Raw genomic sequence first — 16,831 nt, 5'->3', positions numbered from 1 at the left:
GACACATCCAGCAGTGTTACATGGCGGTGATCTTGGGGGGGGGGGGGGGGGGGGACACAGTACCTTATCATAGGAGTAATCCAGGAGTCATGAGAGTTGTAGACTATCTGCACGGCGTCTATCTACCACCCATCCGACCACGAATCCATGGCAGCGCGCTGTGCCTTCAGGCGGGATCCCTAGCCGGATCCGCTCTGGCCTCCAGCCAAGCAAAGATGGCCTCTGGCGTATCGAAGAAGTGTGCTCTATCTTCACCCGTAACCCGGAGACGGGCTGGGAAGAGCATAGCGTAGGGGTACCGGCGGATCCTCAATTGTCGGTTTGCTTCAGTGAATTGCACCCTTTTCTTCTGGACCTCCGTAGAAAAGTCGGGGAAGACCCCGACCTCTCCATTTTGGAAGGGGATATTGCCTTTCAGCCTGGTGAGGAAATTCAGCAGCTTGGCTATAAATGTCCAGGGGGGTTCACCTTGGGGAGGGGGTCTACCAGCCAGTCTGTGGGCACGCTCCACTACGAATGAGGTATAAAATTCGGCTCTCCTGAACGTAGTAATTAGGAGGTTTTCCAGGAACGGGTGGGGGGAGGAATCGGGACCCTCCGCACCCTCCGGCAGACACACAAATCGCAAATTGCGTCGGAGGCGATTCTCCATGTCGTCCTGTTTAGCCAGGGCTGCGCTAAGTTGGTGTTGCAGCCGCTGGGTTGTTACTTGCAATGGCGGGACCTGGTCCTCCACCTGGCTAATGTGTGCCTCCGTCTCAGTTACACAATCCCTGAGCTTTTGCAGGTCCTGGCGGATCAGGGATACGTCGATCTTCATCTCCTCCAGTTTGCAGGTCAGGGTACTTTTGAAATTCGAGATGGCTTCCAGAAAACGTGCAGTGTCTTCCGTGGCCGAGGACTTTGCGGGAGGGGACTCTGCGCCATTTTCCTCCATGGCCCCTTTCTCCTGAAGTTGGAACTTAGGCAATTTAGCAGCTGCGTCCGCCGCTCTTTTCGGAGGAGACATTGTCATGGTTATGCAGTGATCTTCCTCGGTTTGCTTACCTCCCCTCATGTGTTCTTACTAAGAGGCCAGCCACTTCCACCTTTTGGTTTTTATAACCTCTCCTCCAAGCATGGCTCCACCCCAGGCCCTATCAGGGAACCCTATATTAACCTGTGCACTGCAAGCCAGAGGTGCTGATCAACCATTGTGTATCATTGTGTGTTTGGCTTCCTGTTTCCTGCTTGCCGTGTGCTCTACGATTCCTGTCTGCTTGCGACCTTGACCTTTTGCATGTCTCCAACCATCCCTGTCTGCCTGTGACCCTGAACCTTTGGCGTGTACTCTGTTGTTCCTGTCTGCTAGTTGCCCTGACCTCTGCCGTATCCCCTTACTATCCTTGTCGTTCCAGCCTGCTGCTTCCTTCTTCTGTAGTCTACTGTGAGTGTGAGCTGCGAGACCCTAGGCGACCTGGAGCCAGACTGCAGCGAAGTCCATCCTCACCACTGGAGGCTCTGGCGAACACCCGCTGGCTCTTAAGACTCCGCGCCATGGGGAATCTATGCTCCTGGCTCCCATTGGGATCTGTGTTAGTGATCCTGTAGACCTGTGTCCCGAATCTCCCTGGGTACAATCCGCAGCAGTCAGTCCTAAGGTCCACTACCTAGCGGTGCACTTCCGACTCCTACGGAGTGCATCTGTCACCTGGTCTCAGGTGACCTGACAGACATGTTCCTCGGTGGTGTAGGGCTTTGGTGAGCCAGGTGTTGAAGTTTGTACAGCAAAATTAGTCCCAGGATATGTATAAACGGAAGAGCTGCAAGCGGAGCTCCCGATTAGCACTCCTCACACCATGCCGGTCCAGGCCACACCCCCCTGTAACTCCTCTTTTAAGCTGGACTACGTATCTAATTTCTGGGTCCTTCATGTTGTCTAGTTTCTAAACTGTCAGAATTATATATTTGGGACAGACATTTTTTCTAAACAGGAAATGTATATTGAAGTTACCTGTTGGCATCTGTGCAGGCCTCACATCAGCCGACACAAGTGTTGGTGGAATGCCAGCAACCTGTCCAACAATGGCTTCCTTCACTGCTGCTAGTTGTCCTGAAGAAGCCCTTGGTAAATTGGGTATGACAGCTGGCTGCTGTGCTGCAAAACAAAAGCATGCTACTTAAATAGAGCTTCATAACTAAAAAAGTTAATATTGTACACTTGTAGTGCAAATTATGCCCCACTCAATGAAACAAAACAAAACAAAAAAAAAACGCCTTAAAAAAAAAGGCATTATAAACCTTCCTACTCGCACCCTGTATTTTTCACCTGCGTAAGATGTGCATCGATTATGTAGTTTTGTGGTGTTATTTGTTGGCCTGTACAGAACGTAAATTAAATCATCACATTCCTGCTTTGAAATGTTTTGTTTTAAACATGAGGCATGACAAGTTAATAAATGACCTCTGTCTGTAGTTTAAGAACACTTCCTGTGAAGAAACTACATATCGCACAATCTCTGGGTCTAGTGCTAGTGTATGTGAAAGCAATTAACAGAGCTTACCATGTTAGAAGAGATGTGTGCTTCATAAAAAATATGTGATGCAACACAGAGGAATGGCTAGGCATGCATGTGACATGGAACTATAAGTTACTTGTCCCACTTGTGAATAAGGACAAGGTAGGTGGATTACTGCATGGAGATAGGGGAATCGACCAGCCATAACACTACAAACTGCAGCCACAACATGTGAGCCCATCATTACAAGGTAGGGCAAGCAAACAGAGATTATACCTACACAAATACTTAGATAAAACAACACAAACATATGAAAGTATACAGTGTCTAACTACAGCCAGAATCAGTGTTGTCCTGCAACAGTTTTATCATCTCCAGATCTGTTATATTATTATTGGCAATGCAGTTTAATCTGCAATTAAATCACATACAGTGCCTTGAAAAAGTATTCATATCCCTTGAAATGTTCCACATTTTATTATGTTACAACCAAAAACGTAAATGTATTTTACTGGGATCTTATGTGGAAGACCAACACAAAGTGGCATACAATTGTGAAGTGGAAGGAAAACGATAAATTGTTTTCAACATTTTTTACAAATAAATATGTGAAAAAGTGTGGCGTGCATTTGTATTCTGGCCCCATGAGTCGATCCTTTGTAGAACCCCCTTTCGCTGCAGTTCTTTTGGAAATGTCTCTACACGCTTTGCACATCTAGAGTGACATTTTTGCCCATTCTTCTTTGCTCAAGCTCTGTCAGATTGGATGGAGAGCGTCTGTGAACAGCAATTTTTAAGTCTTGCCACAGATTCGCAATTGGATTTAGGTCTGGACTTTGACTGGGCCATTCTAACACGTGAATATGCTTTGATCTAAACCAGGCATGTCCAAAGTCAGGCCCGCATTCCGGATTGATGTGGCCCCCATTTGGAATATGCATTATATCTATATCTATCTATATATCTATCTATATATATATATATATATATATATATATATATATACACACACACACACACACACACACACACACATCTGTGGCCCCCAAAGCTTGAGCATGTTTTTTATGCTGTTAATATATCTTCTTTAGCCTGACAAATCTCGAGCACCGCACTCATTCTTAGTATGAGCTGGGGCGTGCGGCTGGGCATGTTCACAAGTCTATGTGCCCAAGCCGCTTTGCAGCTGACAGCGCGAAGAGCCAATCACAAGCACTGGGCATAGTCACAATCTCTGCATCTGTGGACTGCATATGCAGAGATTGGGGAAACGTCAGTGCCTGTGATTGGCGGTGGCGCTGCGCGCTGTCGGATTCCTTGCAGGCTCAGGCACATAGACTTGTGAACACGCCCCGCCACGGCTCATACTAAGAATGAGCGTGACGCTCGGGATTTGTCAGTCTGAGGATAGATATATTAACAGCATAAAAAACATAACATGCTCAAGCTTTGGGGGCCCGCATCAAACCAGAACGCAGTTCCTTTCCTTAGAGAGAGAGCGAGAGCGAGACATTTTTTCAATGGTTCAAAAAATGTCAGGCAAAATGGTTGGCCCTCACGCATGTTTACTTCATGAAATCTGGTCCTCTTTGAAAAAAGTTTGGACGCCCCTGATCTAAACCATTCCATTGTAGCTCTGGCTGTATGTTTAGAGTCGTCCTGCTGGAAGGTGAACCTTAGCCCCAGTCTCAATTCTTTTGCAGGAGATGGTGTATTCAGGGTGATGTGCAGTGTTAGTTTTCTTTTAGGTCATAAAGTTATATTTTGGTCTCATCTGACGAGAGCATCTTCTTCCACATGTTTGCTGTGTCCCCCACAAGGCTTCTTGCAAACTGAAATTCTTATGCCTTTCATTCAACAATGTCATTCTTCTGGCCACTCTTCCATAAAGGCCAGAACACGACTAATAGTTGTAAGGGTAGGTACTCCTGCGCTAAGAGGGAAGGGGAAAAAACTAAATGCGTTTCTATGGGTGCTGCATACACAGTCAGGGCCAAACTGATGCCCAAATGTGTAAAAGGAATAAATAAAATAAAAATTTTATTTAATAGTTGTCCTGTGGACAGATTCTCCCACTTGAGCTGTGGATCTCTGCAGCTAATTCAGAGTTACCATGGGGCTCTTGGCTGCTTCTCTGATTAATGCTCTTCTTGCCAGGCCTGTCAGTTTAGGCGGGCGGCCATGTCTTGATAGGTTTGGACTTGTGTCATACTCTTTCCATTTTCGGATGATGGATTGAACAGTGCTCTGTGATATGTTCAAAACTTCTCAATGTTATCCCTGACCTCTCTGGTGTGTTCCTTGGCCATCATGATGCTGTTTGTACACCAAGTTTCTCTAAGGCTTCATGTACACGGGACGTTTTTTCAACCTCTCCTGAATGATTTAACTTGACAGATAGTAACAAACATTTAAAACTGCTGTTTTTACGCGTTTCCATGTTGTGTTTTGCTGCGTTTGCATTTTATTTTTTTAAATAGCCAAAAATGAAAAACGCCTGTAAACAAAACATGTTTACAAGCTGTTACAGGCATTTGGCATTTCAAATGCCTCTGAACATCCGTCCTGAACACATTTTTTGGCATTCCAAAAAATGCTTCTAAACTGAACTGCCTAGAAATAACTATAAACGACCCTGTGTACATGTACTGATAAGATAACAGAGGGGAGTATTTAGGGCAGCTGAAAAAAAAACACCCAACTGCCCCTAAATGTCAGTTTATCAGCAGCAGTATACATGAGGCCTAACAAACCTCTGAGGGCTTCACAGAACAGCTGTATTTATACTGAGATTAAATTACACACAGGTGGGCTATTTACTAATTAGGTGACTTCTGAAGACAATTGATTCCACTAGATTTTAGTTAGGGGTATCAGAGTAAAGGGGGCTGAATACAAATGCACGACACACTTTTCAGATATTAGATGACTAAAGTTCAAGGCTCTATGCTCCACCCTCCCCAGGAGTTCATGTGGCTGCAAAGGAACAGCCAGCGGTGGATTGTTGGAACACCCCTGCATTCTTTTTTTTTTTTATAAAAGCGGGCAAGGAAAGAGGGCACACACATGCATACATACAGTTGTGCTCATAAGGTTACATACCCTGGCAGAATTTATGGTTTCTGGGCCATTTTTCAGAGAATATGAACGATGACACAAAAACATTTCTTTCACTTGTGGTTAGTGCTTAGTAGTCATTTATTATCAGTCAACTGTGTTCAATTTTTTTTAAATCATAATGACAACAGAAACTACCCAAATGACCCTGATCAAAAAAGTTTACATACCCTGGTGATTTTGGCCTGATAACATGCACACAAGTTGACACAAAGTGAATAGCTATTACAAGGTAACCTGTGATAACGGATAATGATTCTGAGTCATGGGGAAAACAAAGTAATTGTCAAAGGATCTGCGGGAAAAGATAGTTGAACTGTATAAAACAGGAAATGGATATAAAAAGACATCCAAGGAATTGAGAATGCCAATCAGCAGTGTTCAAACTCTAATCAAGAAGTGAAAAAATTAGGGGTTCTGTTAAAACCAAACCACAGTCAGGTAGACCAACTAAAATTTCAGCCACAACTGCCAGGAAAATAGTTCGGAATGCAAAGAAAAACCCCCAAATAACTTCTGCCGAAATACAGGACTCTGAAAACATGTGGTGTGGCTGTTTCAAGATGCACAATAAGGAGGCACTTGAAGAAAGATGGACTGCATGGTTGAGTCGCAAGAAAGCCATTACTACACAAATGCCACAAAGTATATCGCTTACGATACACCAAACAGCACAGAGACAAGCCTCAAACCTTCTGGCACAAAGTCATTTGGAGTGATGAGACCAAAAGGAAGCTTTTTGGCCACAGCCATAAACACTACATTTGGAGAGGAGTCAACAGGGCTGTGTTCAACAACCAGTCTCCTCCTACCAAAAAATAAAAAATAAAAAAAAAATAAGGAAAAAAAAATGCATAGAGCATAAAAATGCTTACAAAAAATATGAATGAAATGCACTTCAAAAACGCACTGAAAAATGAAAGAATATGCAGTGTGAACCTAGGCAAAGGAAAGTTAATTTGTACTTACTCCCCGCTGAATGCAGCACATGATTCCTTGCAAGTATGATTGGCTTCTTAGTTTTACTACATGAAGATTCATCATTGGCTTTATTCTCCAGTCTTAAGGTTGGTAAAGGTGGATGAGGTTTGTTTACAGATACTTTGAGTGTATGATCTTCCACGAAGTCTTTCTTCTTACTCTCGGGTTCCAGAGCACCCTTCTTACTCTCGGCTTCCAGAGCACCCTTCTTACTCTCGGCTTCCAGAGCACCCTTCTTACTCTCGGCTTCCAGAGCACCCTTCTTACTCTCGGCTTCCAGAGCACCCTTCTTACTCTCGGCTTCCAGAGCACCCTTCTTACTCTCGGCTTCCAAAGTACTCTTTTTATCCTCTCCTTCTAAAGCACTTTTTTTACTTTCTACTTCTAAAGCACTCTGCTTTGCATATAAGTATTCCAGTTTCTTCAGCACAACTTCCTTTGGTTTTCCTGTGGAAATGTAAATAAAGAGGAACATTATAGCAATTGACAGTAATGGGCTTTACAAAAATGGTTAGCACTCCACTGATTCAAGACAAAAGTTAGCCAAGCACTATTAAATCAAACGTAGTTAATAAATAAAAAGATAAAATAATAAAGAGCCTGATCACCTGACCATTCAAAATCATGTGACAAGCCTCTTCTCCAGTCATAGAGCTCTCTCTGCTGCATTAGGCAGTAAGAAAACCGCAACATATTGCAGGCTGCACCACGTGGCTTAAATTTTTGAATGGGCTGTGAAATGCAGGCCTTGGGGTGGAGTAAACCATAAATATCCATATGTTTTAAGCTAATTTACAGTGATGATCATCTAACCAGATATAGCTTTTTTTATTTATTACAGTCCACCAACCTGAGAGATTTGACACTTTCTTAATCAACTGACTCTGTTTCTGAGACATCAAGGTCTTTTGCTTTATGAGGCTATCCGCTGTATCTGTTAACCCCTCAATTTCTTCTATTGCCTGGAAGAATGACAAAATGTAAGTAAAGCTTTGCAAATACCATCATGCTGTTAAATTACCGTATGTTTAAAAGGCAACTGTTATGCAGGAATAATGGAGGCTTTTATTGCTGTTTTTTTTTTTTAAGTGCTGGTATTGCAGCTGTAAAGTCGATGCTTTGGCTTCAAGGTTGTTTGAGTAGCTGACCTGGAACCAGTATATTAATAAGGAATTTAGACACTATTCGTGTTTGTTCCAAGTCTGACTCAAGAGAACTCAAGTCAGATACAGCCAGGCATCAAGCAGTTTTTAACCACTTCGGTACCGCGCTATTGCCAAATGACGGCATTAGCGCGGACCTACATTTCCGGGACTACGTCTATTGACGTCGTCCCGGTTACGAGCGGCATGCGCGCCCCCTGAGGAACGCGCGCGCGGCGCGCTCTGTGATCGGCGAGTCCATGAGACTCGCCTGATCACCGATCCGTGCAAGGGGTCGATCCCGACCCCTTATCACGTGATCAGCTGTCAGCCAATGACAGCTGATCATGTGATAGAACGGAGCCGGTAATCGGCTATTATTCCTCCTCGCGCTGACAGCGCGAGGAGAAAAAAAAAAAGCCGATCACCGGCGGCCGTGATCGGGACATCAGTCCCGATCACGGCCATCAATACAAGGGACCACCTGCCAGTGCCCACCTGGCTCCCGCAGTGCCATCCTGAAGTAAAATAAAAAGCAAAAGTAAGTGCCCCCCGTCAGTGCACATAGTGCCCACAGTGCCACCCAATCTGCCTCAAAGGTGCTGCACCCCAGTGCCGCCCATCAGTGCCCAGCAGTGCCACCTATCAGAGCCACCTATCAGTGCCACCTATCAGTGCCCATCAGTCCCATCTATCTGTGGTACCTATCAGTGCCCATCCGTGCCACCCATCTGTGCCACTTATCCGTGCCACCCATCCATGCCATCTTATCTGTGCCCATCTTTGCCGCCTTATCTGTGCCCATCGGTGCCGCCTTATCTGTGCCTATTAGTGCCGCCTTAACTATGCCTATCAGTGCCCACCAGTGCAGCCTATCAGTGCCCACCAATGCAGCCTATCAGTGCCCACCAATGCAGCCCATCAGTGCCCACCAATGCAGCCTATCAGTGCCCACCAATGCAGCCTATCAGTGCCCACCAATGCAGCCCATCAGTGCCCACCAATGCAGCCTATCAGTGCCCACCAATGCAGCCTATCAGTGCCCACCAATGCAGCCCATCAGTGCCCACCAATGCAGCCTATCAGTGCCCACCAATGCAGCCCATCAGTGCCCACCAATGCAGCCTATCAGTGCCGCCTAATCCGCGCACTTCAATGAAGGAGAAAAATGACCCGTTTGCAAAATTTTATAACAAACTATTAAAACATGATTTTATTTTTTTGCATCTTTTTTTGTTTGTTTAGCAAAAAATAAAACTCCGAGCTGTAACTAAATACCACCAAAAGAAAGCTCTATTTGTGGGAAAAAAATGATAAAAATTTCATTTGGGTACAGTGTTGTATGCCCGCGCAATTGTCATTCAAAGTGCATCAGCGCTGAAAGCTGAAAATTGGTCTGGGACTGAGGGGGGTTTAAGTGCCCAGTAAGCAAGTGGTTAAAGAAGACCAGCGAAGGCGGTCCTGTGCTTCTTATTTGCCAGTGTCAGTTTAATAAACAAAGTCTGGACAAACCTTTTTAAGAATATAGCTCTTTGAAACTTTCGGAAGGTTGTGAAGGCCCAGAGAATTCTTCAGCTCCTCGAAAAGATCCCTCATTTCATTTCTTCGCTTTCGCTCATTTGCTGTGTGGTTCTTACGATATGAAACATACTCCACATCTTCTACTTCTACTGAAAACGTATCGTCTCCGCTCACCTATATGTAAACAAACACACATCAAGTAAGAGTGTGATATACTATTGCTAGTGTGAAGAAAAAGTGCTCCTTTGTAATATTGGGGAAAATTAAGCTGCCAGGGTATGGCTAGGGTAAAATCTTGGCACTGAAGTCCAAGTGAAATTTAGCTAGTGAGCGACTGAACTAGTGTCTGCCTAAAAGTATTATTCCTGGGTACAGCACACTTACGGGAGAGGTCTTCGAATAATTCAAATACTGTTCAGACAAATCAAAAATGAAATCTTCTGTGGCTTCCGTTACACCAAGCAGGTAACACTTGGGTGAAACAGTGGGCCAAATTGAGAGGATCAAGTCTTCAAGGGGGCCATATTACAAATTTTTGAGGGCCCCACCTGCTTAATTCTAGAATGTTAGAGAAAGTAATGTTATAGTAAAAATTGTAACTTATCAAATTTCATCCCAGTGTAAAAGGGCCATAAAACGTTTCCTGAACTATTTATCTGATCAATCATGGAAGGAAATGTAACTTATCTGGATATCAGTATTCTGGATGCATTCCATTTTTTTTATCCTTATACCCCTATGGGCTGTAGAAAAGGAGTGCAAGTGACCCATAAACACCAGTCTGACCTACCGGTCTTAAACCTGATTCTTTTGTGTTTTTTCAAAAACAATGTTTATTTGTATGCAAAAAGTGATTACATGAACAGCACAGGAATGAGATATACATAGAAATCAGTACAATGCATTGCCAAAGGATACCCAACTGCAGAGATGGGATTATACATTAAACTGGAGTAAGGTGTAACAAGAAATAATGAACATTCTGGGTGATTGGACCTACCCATATACAATTAGTTATGTCATCTTCACAAGGAATACATTTCCTTAATGTGCTGTAGTGTCCCTAATGTTACATTTCAGCGAGTTCTCTCTGAGTAGTGTTGAGGTGTTGAGACCCATGAAGTACTTCTGCTATATTAGTAGAGGTCAAGGGTAGGGGTCCCAAGAAGTGTTGGTGTCTATAGTAGTCATGTGAAGGCACCCTATATGGGATGTCTGCTTAAGGGCATTTCATACCGTCCATTAGTGGATGCATAGGGTTCTCTCGGGCCTGTGGTCTGCTACTTCTAGATAGGCCTATTGTCCGTGGGATTGCGGTCATCTGACCTCTAGCAATCCCCAGGGAAAAAAGCAAGACTAGCAGGCTTGGTCAATGAATAAGACTCTAAAGGGGGGTGATGTATAGAGCCGTCCTTGTCAGAGCATCTCCAACAATTGGGTGGTATAGTGGGGGAAATTTTTTGTAGCCTAAGGGGAGTCTTGTACCATTATAGAAAATACTTTAAAGCCATTTTCCTATGTAGATACATAGAATTTTCCCTTGTGGATATCAGAATACATTTTTTCCAAGTCCTCTTCGGAGAAGTTAATTGAGAGTTCTTTTTCCCCCCCATTTAATGTTCGCTATATTGGATTTTGGGTTGTGGTCCAAAAGGGGGATGGAATACATGGCTGAGATCAGATGATGTTGAGGCTCTGTGTTGGTGCAAAGCACTTCAAACTGTGTGCATTGTTTCAAAAATTCTGAGCGTGACTGGGGGTCGTTAACCACTTTCAGACCGGACCATTTTGCTGGTAAATGACCAGAGGTCTTTTTACACTTTGGCACTGCGCTGCTTTAACTGGTAATTGCGCGGTCATGCAATGTTGTACCCAAACAAAATTTGCGTCCTTTTCTTCCCACAAATAGAGCTTTCTTTTGATGGTATTTGATTGCCTCTGCGATTTTTATTTTTTGCGATATAAACGTAAAAAGACCGCAAATTTTGAAAAAAAATGATATTTTCTACTTTTTGTTATTAGAAAAATCCAATAAACTCAATTTTAGTCATACATTTAGGCCAAAATGTATTCAGCCACATGTCTTTGGTAAAAAAAAAGTCAATAATTGTATATTTATTGGTTTGCGCAAAAGTTGTCACATCTACAAACTAAGGTACGTTTTCTGGAATTTACGCAGCTTTTAGTTTACGACTGCCTATCTCATTTCTTGAGGTGCTAAAATGACAGGGCAGTACAAAACCCCCCCAAATGACCCCATTTTGGAAAGTAGACCCCCTAAGGAAATTGATAAGAGGCATGTTGAGCCCATTGAATATTTTATTTTTTTGCCTCAAGCGATTGAATAATGACAAAAAAAAAATTTTTTTTTTTTTTTACACAAAGTTGTCACTAAATGATATATTGCTCACACATGCTATGGGCGTATGTGAAATGACACCCCAAAATAAATTCTGCTGCTTCTCCTGAGTACGGGGATACCACATATGTGGGACTTTTTGGGAGCCTAGCCGCGTACAGGGCCCCGAAAACCAAGCACCGCCTTCAGGCTTTCTAAGGGCGTAAATTTTTGATTTCACGCCTCACTACCTATTACAGTTTTGAAGGCCATAAAATGCCAAGATGGCACAAAACCCCCACAAATGACCCCATTTTAGAAAGTAGACACCCCAAGCTATTTGCTGAGAGGCATGTTGAGTCCATGGAATATTTTATATTTTGCCACAAGTTGCGGGAAAATTACAAACTTTTTTTTTTTTTTTTTTTTTTTCACAAAGTTGTCACTAAATGATATATTGCTCATGCATGCCATGGGCATATGTGAAATGACACCCCAAAATAAATTCTGCTGCTTCTCCTGAGTACGGGGATACCACATATGTGGGACTTTTTGGGAGCCTAGCCGCGTACGGGGCCCCGAAAACCAAGCACCGCCTTCAGGCTTTCTAAGGGCGTAATTTTTTGAGTTCACTTCTCACTACCTATTACAGTTTTGAAGGCCATAAAATGCCAAGATGGCACAAAACCCCCACAAATGACCCCATTTTAGAAAGTAGACACCCCAAGCTATTTGCTGAGAGGCATGTTGAGTCCATGGAATATTTTATATTTTGCCACAAGTTGCGGGAAAATTACAAACTTTTTTTTTTTTTCACAAAGTTGTCACTAAATGATATATTGCTCACGCATGCCATGGGCATATGTGAAATGACACCCCAAAATAAATTCTGCTGCTTCTCCTGAGTACGGGGATACCACATATGTGGGACTTTTTGGGAGCCTAGCCGCGTACGGGGCCCCAAAAACCAAGCACCGCCTTCAGGCTTTCTAAGGGCGTTACAGTTTTGAAGGCCATAAAATGCCAAGATGGCACAAACCCCCCCCCCAAATGACCCCATTTTAGAAAGTAGACACCCCTAAATTTAGGGGTACACTAGTGAGACTAGGTAATAAATGGCGGGTGCCCTGAAACTATAAAAAAATAACTAACCAACCAGCGTCACCTGTAACAGTTATATGGTGATCACTGGTGAAAGGGTTAACTAGGGGGCAATCAGGGGGCTTTATGCGGTAGTATATGGGGGTCCCTGGCGCTATAAAAAGCTGCGGCGAACCTAAATACCTACCTGCCTAACTAGCGTCACCTGTGACACTAATACAGCGATCAGAAAAACGATCGCTTATTAGGCTGGGTTCACACTGGAGCGATGCGGGAACGCCACGAATGCGCGGCGGGTTCCCGCATCGCATGCCTCCCGGCGGCAGTTCACACTGCCCTATGCGAACTGCTGGGAGTGTCAGTGAAATGTTAATGACACCCCCAGATCAGTTCGCATATCGCAGTGCGATCTGCAAACTTGGATCGCATGGTGTGAACACCCATGCGATCCGATTCTGCTGCGGACCAAAAAAAGGGTCCCGTGCGAGTTTGCGGCGGGTGCGACACGAATTCAGCCATACTATCTGTATAGCTGAACTCGAATCGCACAGAGATCGGATGTGATTTGCACTGCAGTGCGGTGCGAATCACATCCGTTCTCATAAACCGCTGCAATGTGAACCCAGCCTTAGTGACACTGGCGACGGGGGGTGATCACGGGGTTAAACCTTTATTGGGGGGGTTAGGGGGGTACCTTAGAACTAAAGGGGGCTAACCCTAACTGCCCTAACAGTTATTAGTCACAAATGACACCTGCCGGGTGATCAGGGGGTTAAACCTTTATTAGGTAATAAATGGCGGGTGCCCTGAAACTATAAAAAAATAACTAACCAACCAGCGTCACCTGTAACAGTTATATGGTGATCACTGGTGAAAGGGTTAACTAGGGGGCAATCAGGGGGCTTTATGCGGTAGTATATGGGGGTCCCTAGCGCTATAAAAAGCTGCGGCGAACCTAAATACCTACCTGCCTAACTAGCGTCACCTGTGACACTAATACGGCGATCAGAAAAATGATCGCTTATTAGGCTGGGTTCACACTGGAGCGATGCGGAAACGCCGCGAATCCGCGGCGGGTTCCCGCATCGCATGCCTCCCGGCGGCAGTTCACACTGCCCTATGCGAACTGCTGGGAGTGTCAGTGAAATGTTACTGACACCCCCAGATCAGTTCGCATATCGCAGTGCGATCTGCAAACTCGGATCGCATGGTGTGAACACCCATGCGATCCGATTCTGCTGCGGGCCAAAAAAAGGGTCCCGTGCGAATTTGCGGCGGGTGCGGCGGGTGCGGCGAATGGCTTAACTCGAATCGCACAGAGATCGGATGTGATTTGCACTGCAGTGCGGTGCGAATCACATTCGTTCTCATAAACCGCTGCAATGTGAACCCAGCCTTAGTGACACTGGCGACGGGGGGTGATCACGGGGTTAAACCTTTATTGGGGGGGTTAGGGGGGTACATTAGAACTAAAGGGGGCTAACCCTAACTGCCCTAACAGTTATTACAGTCACAAATGACACCAATGCAAAAAAAAAAAAAAAAAAAATGACATTGGTGTCACTGTGACTGGGGGGCAGGGGTAATTGGGGGGGTGATCGGGGGGTAAAGGGGGGGTGTGAGTGTGCCTGGCATGTTCTACTGTGTGTGGGATGTGTTGGTGCAACTCACTGATCCGCTCTCCTCCGTGTCGGAACGAAAAATACCGACACGGAGGAGAGAATACATCACTTCCTCTCCTGTGTTTACATTACAGGAGAGGAAGTGATGTCACCGGGGATTTCCATTCGTCGGGAGCGATCGCGAGGGGGTGGCCATGAATGAATGGCCGTCCCCTCGTCCGGGATCGCTCCCGAACGAAAACCGACCGCCGCAGGCACCGGGCGGGGGCCCGATCGGGCCCCCGACCCGCGGGAGGCAAATCACGTACATGTACGTGCTTATGCCTGCCCGTGCCATTCTGCCGACGTACATCGGCGTGCGGCGGTCGGCAAGTGGTTAAGAAAGTGTCGGAGTTGAACATATGTCCAGAACGGGGGGGTGGGGGGTGGTTGTCCGGACATCTGCGCGGATAATGTGGGTATGGGTAGAAAGGTGTCTCCAGTGAAAAAGTGTTTCGCCCCCATATCGGTATGGCACCAGATCTGGGAAAGAAAAGTGTCAACTTTACCCAGGGTGAATTCTGGGTTAAACCAGATTCTTTCCAATTTGTATATAAAAGCTGGTAAAAATGTCCTAGCAAGAATCTTAAAGAAAAAAAAATACAATATTTTTACAATATTTTCTACTCAACATATATTTAAATCTCCTTTCATAGGGTACTATATCTAGCCAATCATACCTGGATCACTCAGCCTAAAGGGGAAATTAAACCCCAAAACATATTGCAGCTTACAATTTTTAAATGTGGTGGCTGCATTAATTTTTCTTTAGGCTTTTCCCCCCTTTATCTTCACCTGATCACCTGCCAGCAACACACTTTGTTTTAGGCTACATTCACATAGGACAAAATTTTGGAATTTAAAAGGTGCCAAAAGATCTACAACATGATTAAAATTGTACAAATGTATTTCATTTCAAATTAAAAACAAGCATAGTCACTTATGTAGTGGTGCAACAGTTAAAACATTGTGCTGCACAGCTGTATAAGAACAGCAAAGATACATGCCTTCCTCCAATAATAAAAGGACACAATTGATATCCCAGGCTAGAAAATCCTAACTCACTGGGTTAGGCATAGAAATTGGGTTTGAGGGTAAATCAGTAGGCTAGGAGCTGAAACCTCAATGTGTTTCACTGGAGTACCCACCTGTTCTGTTTTCTTTATTCTGTTACACATTGATATGAGGCATACATGCTTTATGGGTCATCTATACTTCCCTTCTGTGCTGCCCTTTGTTTGTCCCCACAAACTTATGGAGAGCAGACACAGCCCGCTCTCTCCTATAGGCGGTGGGACGTAAATGGACCACCTGTCCGTATACATTTGACTGCCATGCAATCTGATCTGCCAGATGGATAGGGAACTGATTCCCATCCATCTGTGTTTAGCTGATAGGTTCAGATCAGATGTTGACCAGGATGGGAGATCCCACCTGCAGACATCATATAAAAATATGCAGGTATTGAAGTTGTTGCTCACAAGAACCCCCACGCGTTTTGATTGTGCTAGTTCAAATCTTCCTCAGGGGGATAAGGACATCTTTGACAAAGAGGTTGTTTTCAGCCAGAGCATACTAAAAAAACACCCAAGCAGGTTAATTTCCAGACAGTAGCTCCACACCAGGGCCCAGTTGAGCCTATGAGAAACCACATCTATTGGGCGAGAGGAGATGTAAAAGGGGCCCACACACCCACTGTACAGTTCTTTTCAAAGAGGAAAAAAAAAACAGAGGTATGGTGAAATAGATATGGGACTTGTACCTTGATTCAATAGTAGACTAAATGTCAGGTTCTACGGATTTTTTGGTTGAAGTTCCCCTATCTGCATACACATATGAGTTCTCAGATATAGACAATCCCAGGATTTTGTTTGTGTGATAGCAATATTCCCATAGGAGGCATGGTATTAAGGGCAAGCCACCATATAGCAAAAAGATCCTCACACCAAGTGGTGTGGTGTGTCAGCTCCAATCACGGACTTCTTCCCTTCCTGTGATGCCTGCGTGTGATCTGAACCAAGCCAAAGGAGATAACACAACAACCTACGAGCAGAGTTACAGGTACATAGAAAAGTCTCTTTCAACCTATAAAAAACAAAACAAAAAAAAAGAAAAAAAAAAGGAAAATTTATATCAAATACTTACCGTAATTTTCCTTTCCTGATGGGCTCCATGGCAGCATACGTGGGTTAGCCCCGCCTCCATAATTACCCAATAGGACCTCTACTCCCATAAATCTTTGCTCCAAGCTGCTATCCGTGTTCCGTAACTAGCCTACTCCAACATTTGGGAGGGAACTCCTGCTGCCATGGAGCCCATCAGGAAAGGAAAATTACGGTAAGTATTTGATATAAATTTTCCTTTTTCCTGACAGGCTCCATGGCAGCATACGTGTGGGAAATAACTCGCCAAACACACCCGGGTGGGCTAAAAATGTTGAGCAAAGAAACTAGAATTTTATTTTTCATTGTC

General features: G+C 44.5%; 1 protein-coding gene across 4 annotated transcripts in view; it reads right to left on the bottom strand.

The window, feature by feature from the left end:
- MGA (MAX dimerization protein MGA) overlaps positions 1-16,831 on the bottom strand; it is a 156,805-nt gene that overhangs the window by 23,015 nt on the left and 116,959 nt on the right. For all 4 annotated transcript variants that reach the window (XM_077464523.1, XM_077464522.1, XM_077464524.1 and 1 more), the window contains 4 exons: positions 9,251-9,433; positions 7,447-7,558; positions 6,585-7,043; positions 1,994-2,137 (listed from right to left, as the gene is read on the bottom strand). In XM_077464523.1, coding sequence (XP_077320649.1) covers positions 1,994-2,137; positions 6,585-7,043; positions 7,447-7,558; positions 9,251-9,433 — 898 coding nt within the window. The remainder of the gene's footprint in view (positions 1-1,993; positions 2,138-6,584; positions 7,044-7,446; positions 7,559-9,250; positions 9,434-16,831) is intronic.

The sequence above is a fragment of the Lithobates pipiens genome, unplaced genomic scaffold (genome assembly GCF_037356315.1).
Source record: "Lithobates pipiens isolate NorthernLeopardFrog02 unplaced genomic scaffold, aLitPip1_a1.2 Scaffold_30, whole genome shotgun sequence".
In the NCBI taxonomy this organism is placed as follows: Eukaryota; Metazoa; Chordata; class Amphibia; order Anura; family Ranidae; genus Lithobates; species Lithobates pipiens.
Note: the sequence above shows the minus strand (reverse complement) of the source record. Positions and strands in the feature narration are given on the sequence as shown.